The sequence below is a fragment of the Montipora capricornis genome, chromosome 8 (genome assembly GCF_036669925.1).
Source record: "Montipora capricornis isolate CH-2021 chromosome 8, ASM3666992v2, whole genome shotgun sequence".
Taxonomy (NCBI): Eukaryota; Metazoa; Cnidaria; class Anthozoa; order Scleractinia; family Acroporidae; genus Montipora; species Montipora capricornis.
The window spans coordinates 11180105-11197604 of record NC_090890.1 but is presented as its reverse complement, the minus strand read 5'-3'; the positions used below and the strand labels follow the sequence as shown (position 1 = coordinate 11197604).

Below are 17500 nucleotides of genomic sequence, written 5' to 3'. Positions count from 1 at the left end.
ACCAGGGAGTGCCATGTACTTGTTAAAATATTTTTTGCATACGGATTAAATTTCAAGTTTTTATTTATTTCTTTATGCCATTGCTGTATAAAAATAATTGATTGAAATAATTATTATCAAATTAATTATTAATTATTTTGACATCACTTTGTGACTTAAAAAATTATTTCTTTTTGTTGGCCATTGTTTTAGTACGCACAATGCAAAATGATATTAAATACAGGTTTTAGTAACACAGAATGCGAAATGATACCTTTTGCCATTAACTATTCATTACTACAGGGCAACATGTAACAGGGAACACCTCATTTATTCATCTGACTGTTTGCGTGACAATGTGTAAGTTCTGTACAATAATAATAATAATAATTTTCTTCATAAACTTACTAAGTTTTTGCCTTTCATGTATTATTTTTGTGAAGGTAATTATTTTTACAATTGTTTGATTTGGCATTATTAATTTAACTTCAAAATCTTTAGGGCTACCAAAAAATAAGCATTAAGTGACATGTACAGGACAACATACATGTACCATCCTGTTTGGTTGATCTCTTCTGCAGGGATTTCGTTGTAACAAACCTTGCAAGCATTGTGAATAAACCTGCGTTTTATCCATGGGAGGTGAGATCTCAATACTATTACAGTAGCTAATACACATGTGCCTACAGTACATGTACATGTACATGCAGCAGTGTCATGAAAGTTTGAAGAGAGTACAGTGTAAGACTTCACAATGCACCCACAGGGGTGTCTCAAAATCCTGGACCCAAGACCTACATGTATGATCATTCAAGAGCCTGAGGTCACCACTAGATCTCAAAGACAAGGACAGAGATTGAGACTCCCACCAAAGAGTTCAGAAAGCTACACCACCGTGAATCTTCACCCCTTGAAGTGGTAAAGTCACTATGGTCATTTGGCAGAGTATCTGTGAGATTTGCAGTACTCACTTGGGGTAGGGGATGGGGGTGATGATGTTGTGGTTCAGTTTTTTTCTTTGTTTAAAATTTTTTGGCAGCAGCTCTGTGAGAATTTGCCTCAAGGCAACAAAAACTTTGTGCTAGTGAGAGAAATACCGGAAGCGGTCCACGCCAGCACATTTTTGTGCCGCTTTTGCAAGGATGGGTATCAGGGTTTTTAAAAAATAAAGAAAGTGAAACAAACTCATGCAATGAGATTGAACACATGAGAACATTTTAATAAAAGCAGGAGTTGTTTTTGCGAAAGTGGAATTTTTTTCGTGGTAACTTTTAGTTGTAACAAGAAATGTTTTCATTACACATTCAAATGAGTGAAACCACATATAATGAGACTGGCTAGTGGAAATTTACAAAAATTTGGTTTATCAACGGAGTTGATAATGTAAATTGACCACCGTACAGAGATTCTAAAAGCTGACGTTTCGAGCGTTAGCCCTTCGTCAGAGTGAATCGGATCTGACGAAGGGCTAACGCTCGAAACGTCAGCTTTTAGAATCTCTGTACGGTGGTCAATTTACATTATCAACTCCGTTGATAAACCAAATTTTTATATACTACTTCCCCACCGACGCAGCACCACAGTTTCTTTAGAAACTACCCCTTCATTCATTAGTGGAAATTTAGTTTTGGCTAGTGAAATTAGACCTGCTAATAGCCATTATGCTTACCAGTGCTGATTGTTGTTCTTGACAGTGTTATGCTCTAACTGTTTTTTTTTTTAATTCAGCTTGATGGACCCATGAAGCATTTAAAGATAGATCTAGCAATGAAGGACACTCAAACACAAATAAGTATGGAGCAGCTGATTTCATACATTGTAACTCCAAAAGATTATCTGCAGCTGTTATCAAATATTAACTGCTATTTACTGCAGAGAGACAAGTGGATTAAGATGAGTGTGGAAAGACGGGGTTTCAATAATAGCTGGGTAGCAGGTAGAACTACCCACTTGTAAACCTCTCGATCCAGCCAAAAATCTTAATCAGTATTCTAGTCATTATGAGAGGAGTTTTCCAAAATATCCACAAATAAGAAAAATAATATTAGGAACTCCAAAGTTAAAAATTCAATCTTGTCAATCTGGAGTGTAATAAAAGCTATGTTGCGACTCGTACAATGAGATTGAACACATGAGAACATTTTAATAAAAGCGGGAGTTGTTTTTGCAAGAGTGGAAATTTTTTCGGGCTAACTTTAGATGTAACAAGAAATGTTTCCATTACACAAATGAGTGAAATCGCACATGATGAGACTAGCTAGGGCAAATTTAGTTTTGGCTAGTGAAATTAGACCTGCTACTAGCCACTATGCTAGTGAGTTAAAAAGTTAGTCTCAAGCCCTGAATGCCATTGCTACATGTAGCTGCATCTCAGCCATGAAACCCCCCTAAGCACCTGTCACTCTGCATTAGCTGAACAAGGGTGGGAGAGGGGATATAGTGTAGGTACAAGACAAACAACTAGAATTTAAGTCACCCCTCCCTTTGCTGAATTTTATCTTTCTTGGCTGCTATGGTACATGTGTACATTGAAACTTCAGTTAACTTCTCTATACAGTGTTCTAAGATGTTTTTGTTTCTTGTCTTTTTCATCAGATGTTGTAGAGGAACTGCACAGAGTTGCATATAGGTTTGTTTGTCTTACTGTTGATCTTCAACAAGTTCAGTGCATCTACATGTACATTCTACTGTTACGGAATAATCAATTTTCTATTCATCTTGATCTCATTTTGTGATGATTTCTTTATTTCAGGAAAACACTTGGAAATTCACTCTACTGCTTACCACACAGAACTGGTACATTTACTCCCGACTTGGTAAGAATAATGTAATAGAAATAAGAATAATTCAGTTAACAGTACAGTTCCACAGATGCAAGCCATATCGCAGCATGGTACAGGATACTTCAGTCAAGATTTGGGCTGAGTAATACTGTAGTTTCCCTTAGAATTAAGTTTACATACATCAATGTTGATTTCAGTCTTATTCATGAACATTAAAGAACCTTGCTCACCCACTTTACCTGGCATGCCTTCTACTGTAGTTTCCCTGAGAATTAAGTTTACATGCATCAATGTTGATTTCAGTCTTATTCATGAACATTAAACAACCTTGCTCACCCACTTTACATTGCACGCCTTTGCTGGTGTTGTTACATGTATCTGGGAATTTGGAGTGTCTACCTCCATATATGGGCAAGTATCATTGAGCTATTTTTGCACTTGAGAGAAAAATTAAAACAACTTTGTCAGGGAAATAAAAAACACTTCAAAGATCCTTGAGGAGGATTATCCTGTGAAATTAAACGGATTTCGATCAGAAAAACAGCAGAGTACCTTCTTTTCGAGCACTTCTCTGTGATGCATGGATCTATGTCTGTAGTGAATTCAAGAGGGAAATGCAGTCTCTATGCATGATACTTAGTGGTTTGAACTTTTAACTGGAGCTTGATTAATAAGCAAGCAACCTATATTTATTTTATACTCAAGCAATGGAAACAACAAGGCGAGATAGTTTAATTTGCTCCTAGCGCAATACCTGGTAAATAATGCTTAATGCAAGCGGTTAGCGATAAGCGAGTAGAAATTAAACTGATGACAGTTTCAGTGTGGTGCGTGCAATACACAGTTGTAGCATTAGATGAAATGCTCTTACTCTACGTTCTGGAATTTCTTCTTTTTCAAGTTTACCTACAGTGTAGTCTTAAAACGGGTGTTGAATCCAACTTCCCTCACTCATTCACTGTTAGCAGTGTGTCAATCCAGATTAATTGTTTCATATTTTGTGCAGCCTGGTGTCTTAGCAAAATAATAGAATATTTTCATGGCACCTTTGAATTTTTGTGTGTGAGATAATTATACTGTGTATTACTGCAGCTACAGTAATGGTAGTAATGCTTTGGTTCATTGATTTTTGTGATTCAATTTATTATCATGCTACTTTTAAACTAAAATGTACACATACATGTAATTCACCTTGCAATGTTTTCAGTTAAGAAGTCACACCAGCCAGAATTATGTGGGTCAGCGTATGGCTCTTGTTGGTGTAGGTAAGTTTTCAATTGAAAATAAAATTATTGACTTGTGCCAGATCAACAGCAAAAAGGGTGAATTGCATGAAAAAAGCTGCATTTGATAAAATAAATAAGAACCTGCAATTAGCATAATCTTCTTTTCTTAATTAGGAAGACAAAAGTGGTAGTGAGTGGGGGAGAAGGTGAAGTGTCTGTGAGTAAGGTACATGTAAATCCATGTGGTATTTGTGGGAAGCGAGTAATGGCAAATTCAGTGTTGTGTGCGAAATGTGGGAAATGGATCCATGGAAGATGCGCGAAAGTAAACAGGGTGACCTCGAGATTGGGGAGAGATTTTGTGTGTGGAAGATGCAAGAAGCAAGCTGATGGATGAGTGGAACCGGTGGAGGAGTTGTGTGAAGAGGTGGAAACAGTGAGAAGTTTCTGTTATTTGGGGGATAGGGTGAATGCAAGTGGTGGCTGCGAGGCAGCTGTGACAGCAAGAGCAAGAATTGGCTGGGTGAAGTTCAGGGAATGTGGAGAGTTGCTGAACTCAAAAAGGTTCTTGCTGAAGGGGAAAGGAATGGTTTATCGGAGTTGTGTAAGTCAGAGTGGCGATGTTATATGGGAGTGATACATGGTGTCTGAGGGAAAATGAGACAGCAATTTTGAGAAGGACTGAGAGAGCACTGGTGAGAGCAATGTGTGGTGCAAAACTGATGGAGAAAAAGAGGACAGAGGACCTGATGGAGATGTTGGGATTGAAGGAAACATTGGTTCAGATGGCAAAGGCAAATGGAGTGAGATGGTACGGGCATGTGTTGAGGAGGGATGATGGGCATGTTCTGAGAAAAGCATTGGAGTTCGAAGTGAAGGGCAAGAGGAAGTGAGGACGATCAAAGAAGACGCAAGTGGAGAAGGATAGCAGGAGCGTACGTTTGGAGAAAAAGGATGCCATGAATCGAGGGAGATGGAGAGTGGGAGTTAGAAAGATTGCTGACAAAGTGGGGTAAATCTGGCCACCCCCGTTTACAGGGATAAACCCGGATCAAAATTGGATTGATGATTGATGATGATTAGGAAGGGCACAAAAAGTATGTTTCATACAATAATTATTTTTTGTTAACAAATCATCTGCTACCCACCTGTCAAGAGTGCAGCAGCAGCAGCAGCAGCAGCAAGAGAAGCTCCTTAGCTATCATTTTGCAAGAAGTGTGTCACTTAGCCATTGTTCAGGGCTTCTGTGTCAAATTTCCATTTTGAGGTTTACAGTGTATCTCTCCACCTCGACTGATTCCCTGATTGTGGCAGCACTAATTCCACAATTCAGCTTTTTTAGATTCTTGACCTGTTGCTTCCGAAGATATTCCTAAGGACGTTTTGGAGGCGGGGGAAGTGGAATGATGCATTTGATTCTACAACTTTTGGGATCAGTAATTCATAAAATAAATTAATAACGCTTTGTCAAATCCCATAGGAAGTACGACTGAAACGTCTTCTTTGAGACAAGCTGCATGTAAGCTACTGATGCTTTCTCTCTGACCTTCTTTTAATTATTTTTGAAAAAAATAAATTCTGAAGATAAAGCGATAACAGCTGTGAACATTCTGTTCAAATCCTCTGGACAGCCAGAATTTGATCAGATGTTCAAACTATATACCAGATTGTGATTTGCAATTCTGTAACCAATTGTAGTGAGGACCAAGATTTCTAAATTGTTTTCTGGCCAATCGGAGAGTTTGCGAGAGCTTTGAAAAGCTGGTCTAAACTGTTCATGACAAAAAGTCGATCATAAGAAGCCTGACAGTGTCTCAGTCCGTGTATAGAGATGGTCGGTAACTGTACCAACGCCTTGCTCAGCATCCAACCTAGAATCCTTAGCGATATCGACGATCCTTCATGTAAAGCAGTCAGGTTATTTAGTATGCATTTCAGCAAGGCATTCGATTCAGTAAAGCATGCACTCCTTGCTGAAAAGCTTAAGACGATTAATCTCAACCCATACATTCTGAATTGGTATATACACTGTACATGTATGTTTTCTGATTGGTAGGCAGCACAGGGTTGTGTATTTGGAAGTTATCGGAGATTGGAGAAAGGTTACCCTCGTAAACGTCCATGTATAAGCCGCACCCGGAATTTAGAAGTGCAGATTTTGGAAAGAAATGTAGTACCATAAAGTTTGAAGTTCCAGTAACCTTCTATTGCTATAAACCAACAAGGACAAACAATCAAGGTTTCACCATAAAGTTGAAATTCCTTTGATTGAAACAAAACGAACGAGTGCTTAGTAGCCAAGCTTTAAATGTGGGGAGGAGTCTGGGCCAGGGCCTGGGTATCATGACCATGTCTTTTAAGATGTTTGGAAACCCGCAATAGGTGAAAAAATTCATGCAGAACAGGAGCTTGATAATGCAGTCGACAAATTTGCCGAGTAGGTAGTCAAGGACAACGAAACAGAAGGCCATTAATTTTACCTCGCAAGTACTCGCGAATTTTGTGGTATTTTATCGCATGTGGCGGAAAGATATGCGTGGAAGTGACTGGGCGAAGACGTCACTGCAAACAGCTGTGCGGAGGAATGGAGATTCCTTTTAGGTTGGTGTTTACGTGTTCGAGTAAAGCGAAAATGAATCGCTTGAAAGAACTCTTGGAGAGCAAGATTTGCTGATAAACACTCAAAGACACAAATGGCTCCTTTAGGAGCCACCACTCATTAAAAAGTCAATGAACAACAGCAACATGCTCTCAGATCAGTTTCTTTTATGTTTCTTTACTTTAAAACTCCCAAACACAGATGTATCCGGGTCGCTACATTTCACTGACCCCCAGTCCATGGACTACCATGATGGACTACTGAAATGGACTACCTAAATGGACTGCTAAATGGACTACCAAAATGGACTACCCTAAATTACCTACCTTGAAAAATAAAAAGATTACCGGTACTAAAGCTTGGTTGTTTTGATCGATCTCCGCCATCTTTTCTTGGTAGGTATGTTATGTATGGGGACACATTATGTACCGATAGTCGCTCATCACTTGCTATCAGTTCTCCCCAACATTGACCACAGTCCTTAGTACTGAGAAACCGTCCCTAGCAATGATCAACCGTCCCTACTAGTGATCGACTGTCCCTAGCAATGATCGACTGTCCCTAGCACTGATCAACCGTCCCTGATCATGTGTCCCTATAAATATCTAGTCATTTACCACTCTGTTACTGCAATTGACGGACATTCCCCCGGTCAGTATAAAACTCAGATTGCGGACTACCGTTTGTGTTTAAAACGAGGACTAAGTATTACAGACTGGGTATAAAACATGGACTCTGGTTATAAAAACACTGACTGCGGACTAAATGCGCCCTACTGCAGACTGGGTATAAAATTGTTTTGCTATGGCTACATCCCGGTGCTCCCTGTGTTCACACTCATCTCCCCAAGAAAATTTTGCCTATGGGTCTGTTTTAAGGGGGGAGGGCCCTAACTACACAACGGTTGCTCTGGACGATTTCAATCCACCGTATCTTGGGCTGCCTGACAATAGATCATTGGTAGAGACAGTCGATCAGTGCTAGGGACAGTCAATCACTACTAGGGACAGTCGATCATTGCTAGGGACAGTCGATCACTAGTAGGGACAAAAGATCATTGCTAGCGACGGTTTCTCAGTACTAACGACTGTGGGTCAATGTTGGGGAGAGTTGATAGCGAGTGATGGGCGACTATAGGTACATAATGTGTACCCATACATAACATACCTACCAAGAAAAGATGGCGGAGATTGATCAAAACAACCAAGCTTTAGTAATCTTTTTATTTTTCAAGGTAGGTAATTTAGGGTAGTCCATTTTGGTAGTCCATTTCGGTAGTCCATCGTGGTAGTCCATGGACTGGGGGTCAGCAAAATGTACCGACCCGATGTATCCATGGATAAACCGCACCCTTGATTTATAGCTTCAATTTTGTGAGAAAAAGTGCGGCTTATACATGGACGTTTACGGTAATAAGGGCATGACCCAAGGATCAGTCAGTGGCCCATGCATGTGTTTATTTAACGTTTTTCTGAATGATTTAATAGAGGATATCAGAATACTTTTCAAGTATGCAGACAATACTAATATTGTTATCCCGATATGGGAAGGTAAAGCAGATCAGTCAGTTGCTGTAATTGATACATTTCTACACTGGACAGATAAGAACTCTATGACATGTAATTCCAAAAAGTGTAAGAACACTCCATCCGTAAAACAGGCTTTGTTGATGAGCTCACAAAGGTATACGATATTCCACAATGCAAGGAGCTTCAAATTTTGGGCATTATTTTCCAACAGAATTGTAAATTTGCTAGCCATGTGTACAAGAAGGGTGTAAAAGTGAATAAGTGTTTGCACGTTGTCAGAACCCTCCATGACCCTCCAGCACAGAGGATACAATCAAAATGAGGTTGATTATTTATTTCAGACGATTGTAATGCCCAATTTCTTATACGGCCTGTTGGCTTATGGGACATCACCTGCTGCACTTAATGATGAACAAAATTTCTTAGATAGATGTTATAAACAAAAATATACATCCAAGAAACTGAATATCAAGGAATTATTGGAAAAGCCTATCATACGAATCACTCTCCTCTGCAAACCACTGTATACTACCACTAAACAGAATATAAATCTACGTAATATTCATTAAGAAAAGTATATTTTAATCATCCTAAGGTCGTCACAGAGAGGTTTAAAATTGTATTTTATTAATCGTTTGATATTTCAATATAGGTTTTAATGGAATGTGTGAATAGATATATGATGTAAAACAGTTAAGATCTTTGTAAACAATTTTTACTGCTATTAGTTTGTAACTTAAGATAATTATGTATTTTTATCTTTGGATTATTATTATTATTATTATTATTATTATTATTATTATTATTATTATTAGGTAGTGCAAATAGCATGAAAATAAATCATCTCATTTATTTTTCCTCTGTTGCATACATGTACTTTAAACCGGAAAGAATTATTTTCATCAATTTTATTATTTTAATTGAAAACCCTGTTAATGTGTCCTTGTTGATGCAGGCATTGATCATGACAAGCTGGTAGCACTAGCTGAGGCATCATTAGCCTTTCTTCCAGAGGGGAGTACTGCTCCAAAAGAAGCAACAAAATATCACGGAGGTTAGCTCGTGAAGATCAGAATTTTGGATAGCTTTTGAAGGGAGCTTGTTTTAAGGGAATCTCAAATTGCAATCTGAAACCATTCTTTTCCATAGTGTGTCAAGTTAAGAGAATAGTTATAAACTCTCTCACCCGTGACTTCTCGCCAGTCGTCTCTCATGGTCTTGTTGATTATTAATGAGGGATGTGCGGGGGTGAGCGTGGGGGGTGATGAGAAGGTGGAAAGGAGAGAGATGTTGTCTTCTTCTCTCGTTTTCTCCCTTCCCATCATGCCTTCGCACGCCTTCCTTTTTCCGCATGAAGGCAAGTTACTGGGGACGAGTCAGCTCTCACCCCTGAAGTGGCCCTCGCTGAAGAGTAAAAATTAATGTCTGGCATGAGACAGAGTAACATCTACATGTTTAAGAATCACTCTAAGGAAGGAATGGGTTAAGACATTATTTCCATTGTATGTTGACAAAGAAACCATTACAGTGTACAGTAACACCCAAAAGTAAGTTACCACTTTCATGCAATCGTGTCCCGCGCTACAGGAGTCGTGTCATTTACAATGGACAATGGTAAAACATTTGGAAGCACAATGACCTGACAATCACACTTGATTTTTATCATTGACCGTTTGTTTAATATTTCAGCAGTTGAAGGTGTTTCTGAGAAACAAAGCTATAATAAATTGCAGTACTTACCTTTGTACGTACGAGTATTGTTATCGATTTTCGAAAAATATTTCTATCAAGCACATTACACAGTCTGTGGGTACCTTTTGAGTTTGTGGGATGTTCTGAGGGATTTCACACAAATAATGGTTACCTGGCATTCACACAGGATGTCAGAACATCATGTAAAATGTCAACACTGAGGAAGACGGAAAGTGCTTGCCACAACTTAAGGTGGCTGGAATCAGTTTCACCACTTTTATAAGAGAGCTTCTTATTAGAAGGGTTATAACTACATTGTACTTCACTGTATTATGTAACAGCAGTGTTATGGTACCATATGAAACACTGATTATTGCTTAACAAATGTACCCATTATTGTGATGTATTAGGTTACCATGGAAATACGAAAGCTCTCCAAAAACACCCTATATTTCATCTTTACTTGCTTAAATCTCAAAAATGAACTTGGTAGCCCCCATTTCTTTTATTTTAGAGAGGTTTTCAATTGAGTGTCGAAAGTAATTAGCGAATTGCATTGGTTTTGCATTACTTCACTCAGCGATTGGCTCAAAGTTCTCGCACCATTACAAACCAATCAGAAGTGACACTAAAACCGATTATGCCTTGCGCGTGCACATTTTCCTGTGCTTTGTGTCAGCTACATTTAATTTAAGTTTTGATTGGTTTACTGGATTGTCTCCGTCCTTTTTGATTGGCCAAAGTGATTACTTTGGTTTTGGTTTTACGACACTCGATTGAAACTCGCTCTAGAATAGTAATTAGCTATCTAATGCCCTATTTACACCAAACCTTAACCATGTTTTAAACATGTTTCAAAGTGTTTTCTTTTTAAATCAGGTATACTAATTTTTGTCAGCTACAAATTTAGCAGTGATCAAAGGATGTATTAAAACTCAACTGAATCTCTTGTAAAGGCCAGTCCTTCATTTTTCAGTGACTGGTTTTAATTTTGTTAACCCACTTTAATTAAACATGTCTTGTTGGTGTGAATGAGGTATAAGATAGATCTAGAGACAAAGTTTTCAAAAATTCCTGGGACCCGATTCAGAGCTACCTTAAATTTTTGAAAAATTTAAGGTAGAGCTTTCATGTTGCCATGGTAACCTATTATGTCACAATAATGCGTGCATTGTGTTAAGCAATTATAATTATTGTGTTTCATGTGGTACCATAACATTGCTGTTACTTGATACAGTGTTGTAGTGACAACCCTCCTAATAAGAAGGTCTCTTAAAAGTAGTGAAACTGATTTCAGCCACTTTAAAAGAAAAACTTTATCGAACCAAAATAGTTTTTTGGTTCTTAATTCTGTTTTTTTCTTTACCTTCATGACAATGTTCCTTGTCTTTTCATCTTGTTAAAAAGGTGAGGTGATGAACTTCAGGCCTGGTCCCCTTTTGCATGCTGTACTTGCTACAGAAGGACCCAGGTGGGTTGATATAGACTTGCCACAATTAGAGGGCAGTGGAGATGCCTGAATATGCATTACCAACAGCTGAAAGCATCGCCGATTCGGCTACTTCACTCAGAGAAGTTGGCTGCTTTTTCCCCTTAAATTGAAGTAATTAAGGTGATTCCCTAGAAATAGAACTTGTCATACAACGTAGATTTCCGATGAAACTTCGCACACTGTTGTAACATGTCAAGGAGATGATAAAAATGTAATAAAAAAGGGGGTCACTGTGCTCGTTTCCATGGTACGACGCTGACGAATATGCGCTATTTGAGCTACTTTGACAATTGCCGTGCTCGCCCAATTTTGGACAAATTTAGCCCTATTTCATGAATGAAATCCAACGTATAACGCAGAGTGTGGTGTCGTTCTATGGTTAATCGGCCATTTCCGAGTTCATGTCTGCCTCCTCTTCAAAGCGAGTCTAAGTGCGAAGTTTTTGTGTTGGTAATTAGTTCTACTTTACATATGAATGAAAACTAATTTTCATAACAAAAACTTCGCTCTTAGACTCGCTTTGAAGAGGAGGCAGACATGAACTCGGAAATGGCCTATTCAAGTACGTACCTGAAAATTTTATTTGAATGCCTTTGTGAGTACTTAATACTCCAAAATTGATATAACTTTAGTGTGTGCTATTTGACTCGTAATGGCTCCTTCCGTACAATTTTATCAAAATAATTGCCACTACTCCATGTAGACACCGTTCTCAGAAAAGAGATGAAGTAAAAAATGGGGTTCACCATACTTGTTCAGGAGAAAATAGCCATTCCTTGACGGATTAGGCATGGTAGCAACGAAAATCCGCCATTTTAGCAATGTGCCGGCACTACTGTGTGCGCCAATGACGCAAGAAATTATGCCCAGTAGGGTTGCGCAATGCAAAACCAGGGAATCACCTTAAAGACAGATTCTCTCAAACCTAAGATTAAAATTCATTTTGACGATCACAACAGTCGGTTACTCCACTCAAACAAGCCGCCATCTTCAAATTTTACTGACAACCCTGAGTGAACCACTACTGTACACGGAAGCGAAGGTGACTTGTGACAACCTTTTGAGTGGCACCTCTGTCTCTATCACACTGAATTACTCAGTGGCAACCGAAGTGCTTGCTCTGGAAATGACATTCCCGCTGGTATAGTGACAGTATTTACTATTGAAGCAAATATAACAAGACTATTTGAAACTCTAAATTTATTTTGACAAAGTAGTACTGTTAGTATGTACAGCTGTAATGTGTGTGTCATGTGTGACTAAGTAATACTGAGGTGTGTGTGTGTAGTGGGTGTTTTGAGTATGTAGGTAGATGTCTACATTTCATATGTTACTAAACAAGACTAGTGTCTAACTAGAAGACTATATTGTTTACTTAGGTGCAAGGTATTTCCTTCTTTGATGTGTATATTTAATCAGAGTTATAAAGGTTAATTTAGACTTTGAATGAACTACATGCAAGTGTACATTTATATTTCAATATCATGTTTTAAGGACGTGTGAAAAGTCGTGTCTTGTCTTGCCTTGTCTTGGACTAAATAAATGCCGTTTGTCATTTCCATTTTCATCTTTTGTTGAAAGGTTGTTCAAAGCTTAGTTTCACCCTTTTTCACTTTCAGCTTGGGAAGTAAGGATTTTCTGGCATTTTCAGTGTACCAGGTGAGTGCATGGTTAAACCATTTTAGGTGTGAAAATCAATGGTTTCTGCATGTAAGTCTCTTAAACTCACAAAGGGACAAATACAGCTGTACAGTTAGTGTACCATTTTGTACTCAGCGGTCATTTTTCTTTTAATTTCAAAACAGAAGCTCCTTGGTGTTACGCCTTATATTAAGTGGGGGAGCAACATTGCGACCAACAGGTACAATGCCATGATTGCATGATTGAAATGAGCCAGTTCACACTAATTTTTGTTATTTGCACAAAATGGAGTTCTGAAACTTTCAGCATATTTTCTTCATTGAAACACAACATTTTCATTTCAAGGCTCTTGAAGGCTGCAGCTGAATCAACTGGTGGAGCCTGTGCGGTAAGTCAAGCAAGAAGTTGATGACACCCTTGATATACTATAAAAAATAATGCTTAGTAAAGAACACAACTCTAACTTCAGCCAACACAGTCATTGTCTTATTACGAAAGTGACAGCGTTAAAATTGTAAATAATAACGTAATGGTATATACTAAAACAGTGGATAGCGTTGAAGGCGCGCTCTGATTGGCTACTTAAACTCCGAATATCCCTTTGCTAGTCACCTCCGAGCAATTCGTGTGCTACTCGCGTGTGATTTCACCCCGAAAGTATTGTAATCGTTGCAGGAATAAATTAGTTAAAATCATCTTTTTGTGCTATAGACCTTATTCATAAATGGAGGCAATTTATAATTCTTTTGTCGAAGTGCAAATTAGCTCACCAAGCCTCGATACCACACAGTGAATTGAAAGAATTCTTTCTCTAAAATGAGGCTTGGTAGGCTAATTTGCACGTGGACATAAGAATTATAACTGTGACCGCCATTTATGAATAAGGTCTTTATTATCTCACTGTTTTAGCATTTACCTACTACGTATCCACCAAAAGCCACCTCCACTTCAGTGAATAGTCGTTAATTAGCTGAAATGAAGGCCTGCTTGGACGTGATAATAGGGACCTTAAAGTGCTCCTGTGACCAAATAATCAATTCTTATTTTTCAGTGGATTTCAAAACTAGTGACTAAACACTAAGCGACCAAAGTTTTAGGCCCTGGCCGGGCCCCTGCCCTAAATCCGCCACTGTAATCTAAATTCCACTCTTAACTGCTCCCATTCTTCGGAATGTGGAAAAGGCAATGGCGACGGGCAAGAGCGTGTTCAGACGAAGAATTAAAAGCAGTGCACGGGGAACGAGCACCAAGTCTGAACGGGTCGTAACGTTTCTGTGACTGCTGCATGAGCCGTCTTTTCCTTTGTTGGGTATTTTGTCATGAATAATTATTTCTGCCACACAGGGACAGGGACACAATTATTTTTCTATTGTTTCCAGGCGTCAGCATTCAGTGCCAGTTATTCTGATAGTGGTCTTTTTGGATGTTATGTGGTGACAGAGGCGGCAAATGCTCCTAAGGTACAAGTGTTGTTTATTTTGTTGTTTGATGAAGAAAAAAATATATATTCTTTAAGCTTCAATGAAGGAAGATATGAAAATCATTGATTATTCGTTTTGAGTTCTTATTATAAGTTAAAGTGCTGGAAGTTACTGTCAGTTCTATTCATCAACGAAACTCGATCTTGTGAAAACTAGTTTACACATACTGTACTGTGTGTTCAGACCTCGGCATATACTCTCTCGACTTATAATAATGATAATAAATATATATTAAACTGCAACTTCGCACGTGTTACTCGCAACCGCTTATCATCGCATTCCTCTAACTTTGCCAACCTGGTTGTGGCTAAGCGTTTCGTTAGTATCACGACGGATCCACGGCGATTATTGATGTGTGTCCTCAATGCTAATCTTTGACAAATAAGCCGGCGGCCTTCATGGACTTAGTAAGCGACAGTAAAGCTGACTTATTCGCTGTTTCTGCAACCTGGCTTACGGACATCGCGGGACAGCTATTCTTGCTGAAATTACACCTCATGGATACAAGCTTCAACACTGTCCACGCGGTAATCGCAGAGGGGGTGGCACTGCACTTATCTTCAGGGAAAGTATAGACGTTCTTAATGTGTCTGTTACTTGTAAATCATCATTTTGAAGTGTCCTGAATGGTTGATCAAGGCTACGGCTACTTCTCGTTTGCGTGCTGTTATAATTTACAGGCCTCCATATTCGGTTAACCAACCTGTGACTACTTCCACATTCTTCGCTGAGTTCACTGATTTTCTCGAGTCTTTAGTCATGTCAAGCGAATCTTTGTTGATTTTGGACGATTTTAACATTCACATGGACCTACCTGACCAAGAATCTGGACCTACCTGACCAAGAATCTGTTAGATGTTGAACTTCAGGCCCGGGTTGCTCGAAGCACGGTTAGCGCTAACCTGCGTTAAATACCATGGAAACCTAGAGGTTTTGATACCTTTTAACCAACGGTTAGCGCTAACCAGGCTTCGAGCAACCGGCCCCGGGTCTGAGTTGCTGGAAACCTGGGGCCGGTTCCTGGAAGAAGGAATAATTTATACCAAGTATAACAGTTATTCCAGGGATAAATTTGCTATTATGACAGAACAGAATTTATTCCGTGAATAAAGGTATTCCTGGAATAAGGCACATTTATCCCTGGAATAGAGTTATTACACCTTTCAGGAACCGGACCCTGGTGACATCAGATTAAAAATAATCTCTTCCCTTAACTTAATCTGCTTATCGTTCCTATCACAGCACTGAGACTTCATTGTTGAAGGTAATGAATGATCTACTCATCTGTTATTAGATTTGAGCGCCGCCTTTGACACCATTCACCACAGGATTTTGGTAAATACGCTTCCGACTGAACTCGGTGTTTGCAGCACTGCCCTTTCCTGGCTCAGGTCGTACCTGGAAGGGAGATCCCAAAGAATCTGCATAAAGGACACTCTTTCGCAGCCATTTGATTTAAAATGGGGTGTTCCTCAATGTTCATGCTTTGGCCCACTTTTGTTTACTATCTACACATGTGATTTGTTCTCTATTCTGGAGTCTTATTTATCAACTTCACACGCTTACGCGGACGACACGCAATAGGCCACTTGCACTAAGAGGTCACGTGACCAGTGCTTCCCTTCCTTAATATCAGGAAATACTTATCTAGAAGCAGCACTGATTCACTAGTTCATGCGTTTGTCACTAGCAAAATCGACTACTGCAATAATTTACTTTATGGGTTGCCAAAATATCAAGTGTTAAAACTGCAGTGTGTTTGGAAAGCTAGGTCTCGATTGGTTTATTGCGCCCCCAAATTTGCCACATCACGCCTCTGCTTCGTGAACTACATTGGCTGCCTGTCTGCTACCTTGTCGGATATAAAATATCAGTTGTTGCATGGTATGGCACGTGATTATTTGTGCCATGATACACGTTCTACCTCCGTCTGAGTATGACTTACGGCGCAATCATGACCCTGGAGTCTTATCAACATCACCAGAAGTAAGAACCAAGAAGACTTCGGAGGACAGGTCATTTAGTTGTGCTGTTCCTATAGACTTTGGAACCTTCTTCTATCTGATCTGAGGTCTATTTCCAGCCTGAACATTTTTAAAAGAAGACGTAAACCTTTTTATTTATAATTAAGGCATTTAATTAGGGATTTCCGAATTGTAATTTTTAATCTTATTCCATATCTTATCCTAGCAATGTAATTAAGGAATTTAGGATTTTTAAACTCTAAGTCTTAGTCTCAGGGCGCGTTTGAGTGACCCTATTCCGGAATAAGAATACGTGGATTGATGATTAAAACGGTATGTTTGGCGCGTTTTGAAGCAGCAAGGATAATAAAACTACGTTTAAAATACAATTTTAGTGTGAATCTCCGTAAAAACGAAGGATTCCTAACTTATATTCCATGTATTTTTATTCCGGAATACGGTCAATCGAACGCACCCGTAAGTCTTTATATGTAAGGCGCAGTTGAATATTTATATAGAAACTGCGCGGTATAAATTAACAAAGTATTAATTAGTATGTGTAATCAAATGGCGACGAGTGAAATTAGGAGATAATTTCACGCGCGTTTTGTCAAAATTCTGATAATTTCCCGAGCCTTTAGGCGAGGGAAATTATCAGAATTTTGACAAAACGCAAGTGAAATTATTTCCTAATTTCACGAGAAAACCATTTGATTACCTTTTAATGTCGTGGGTGACAAATTACGCTCACAACCGTAATTGTAAAATCGCTCGAGTACTTCATCCAACTGCTCGGGAAGAATCATCTCCAGGTTTTTTTCAAGGCTATTTTCGTCACACCACTTCTCAAAAACTCTCACCCAGTTAATTGTGCTCTTTCACGTATTTAAATTATCTTCCGCTTCTTTTAATTTCGTAACTTCTTCAATGGTCACTGTCTTAAATCTAGACGCCATCTTGGCTCTGATCGAGATACAAGAGATGTTACCATGGCAATTTTGTAATTTCACATGTGAAATTATCAATTAACGCTGAAATTTCGCGGAGTAATTTGTCACCCATGATATTAATGATGAAATGGTATATGAAATGAATCATATGAACTGCGGATATG

General features: G+C 38.8%; 1 protein-coding gene across 1 annotated transcript in view; it reads left to right on the top strand.

The window, feature by feature from the left end:
• The window catches only part of LOC138013449 (cytochrome b-c1 complex subunit 2, mitochondrial-like), a 30331-nt gene that overhangs the window by 5257 nt on the left and 7574 nt on the right, over nucleotides 1-17500 (top strand). The window contains exons 5-16 of the mRNA XM_068860540.1: nucleotides 283-339; nucleotides 561-621; nucleotides 1708-1771; nucleotides 2575-2608; nucleotides 2732-2795; nucleotides 3970-4027; nucleotides 9072-9170; nucleotides 11216-11279; nucleotides 12920-12959; nucleotides 13106-13161; nucleotides 13287-13329; nucleotides 14321-14401. Coding sequence (XP_068716641.1) covers nucleotides 283-339; nucleotides 561-621; nucleotides 1708-1771; nucleotides 2575-2608; nucleotides 2732-2795; nucleotides 3970-4027; nucleotides 9072-9170; nucleotides 11216-11279; nucleotides 12920-12959; nucleotides 13106-13161; nucleotides 13287-13329; nucleotides 14321-14401 — 721 coding nt within the window. The remainder of the gene's footprint in view (nucleotides 1-282; nucleotides 340-560; nucleotides 622-1707; nucleotides 1772-2574; nucleotides 2609-2731; nucleotides 2796-3969; nucleotides 4028-9071; nucleotides 9171-11215; nucleotides 11280-12919; nucleotides 12960-13105; nucleotides 13162-13286; nucleotides 13330-14320; nucleotides 14402-17500) is intronic.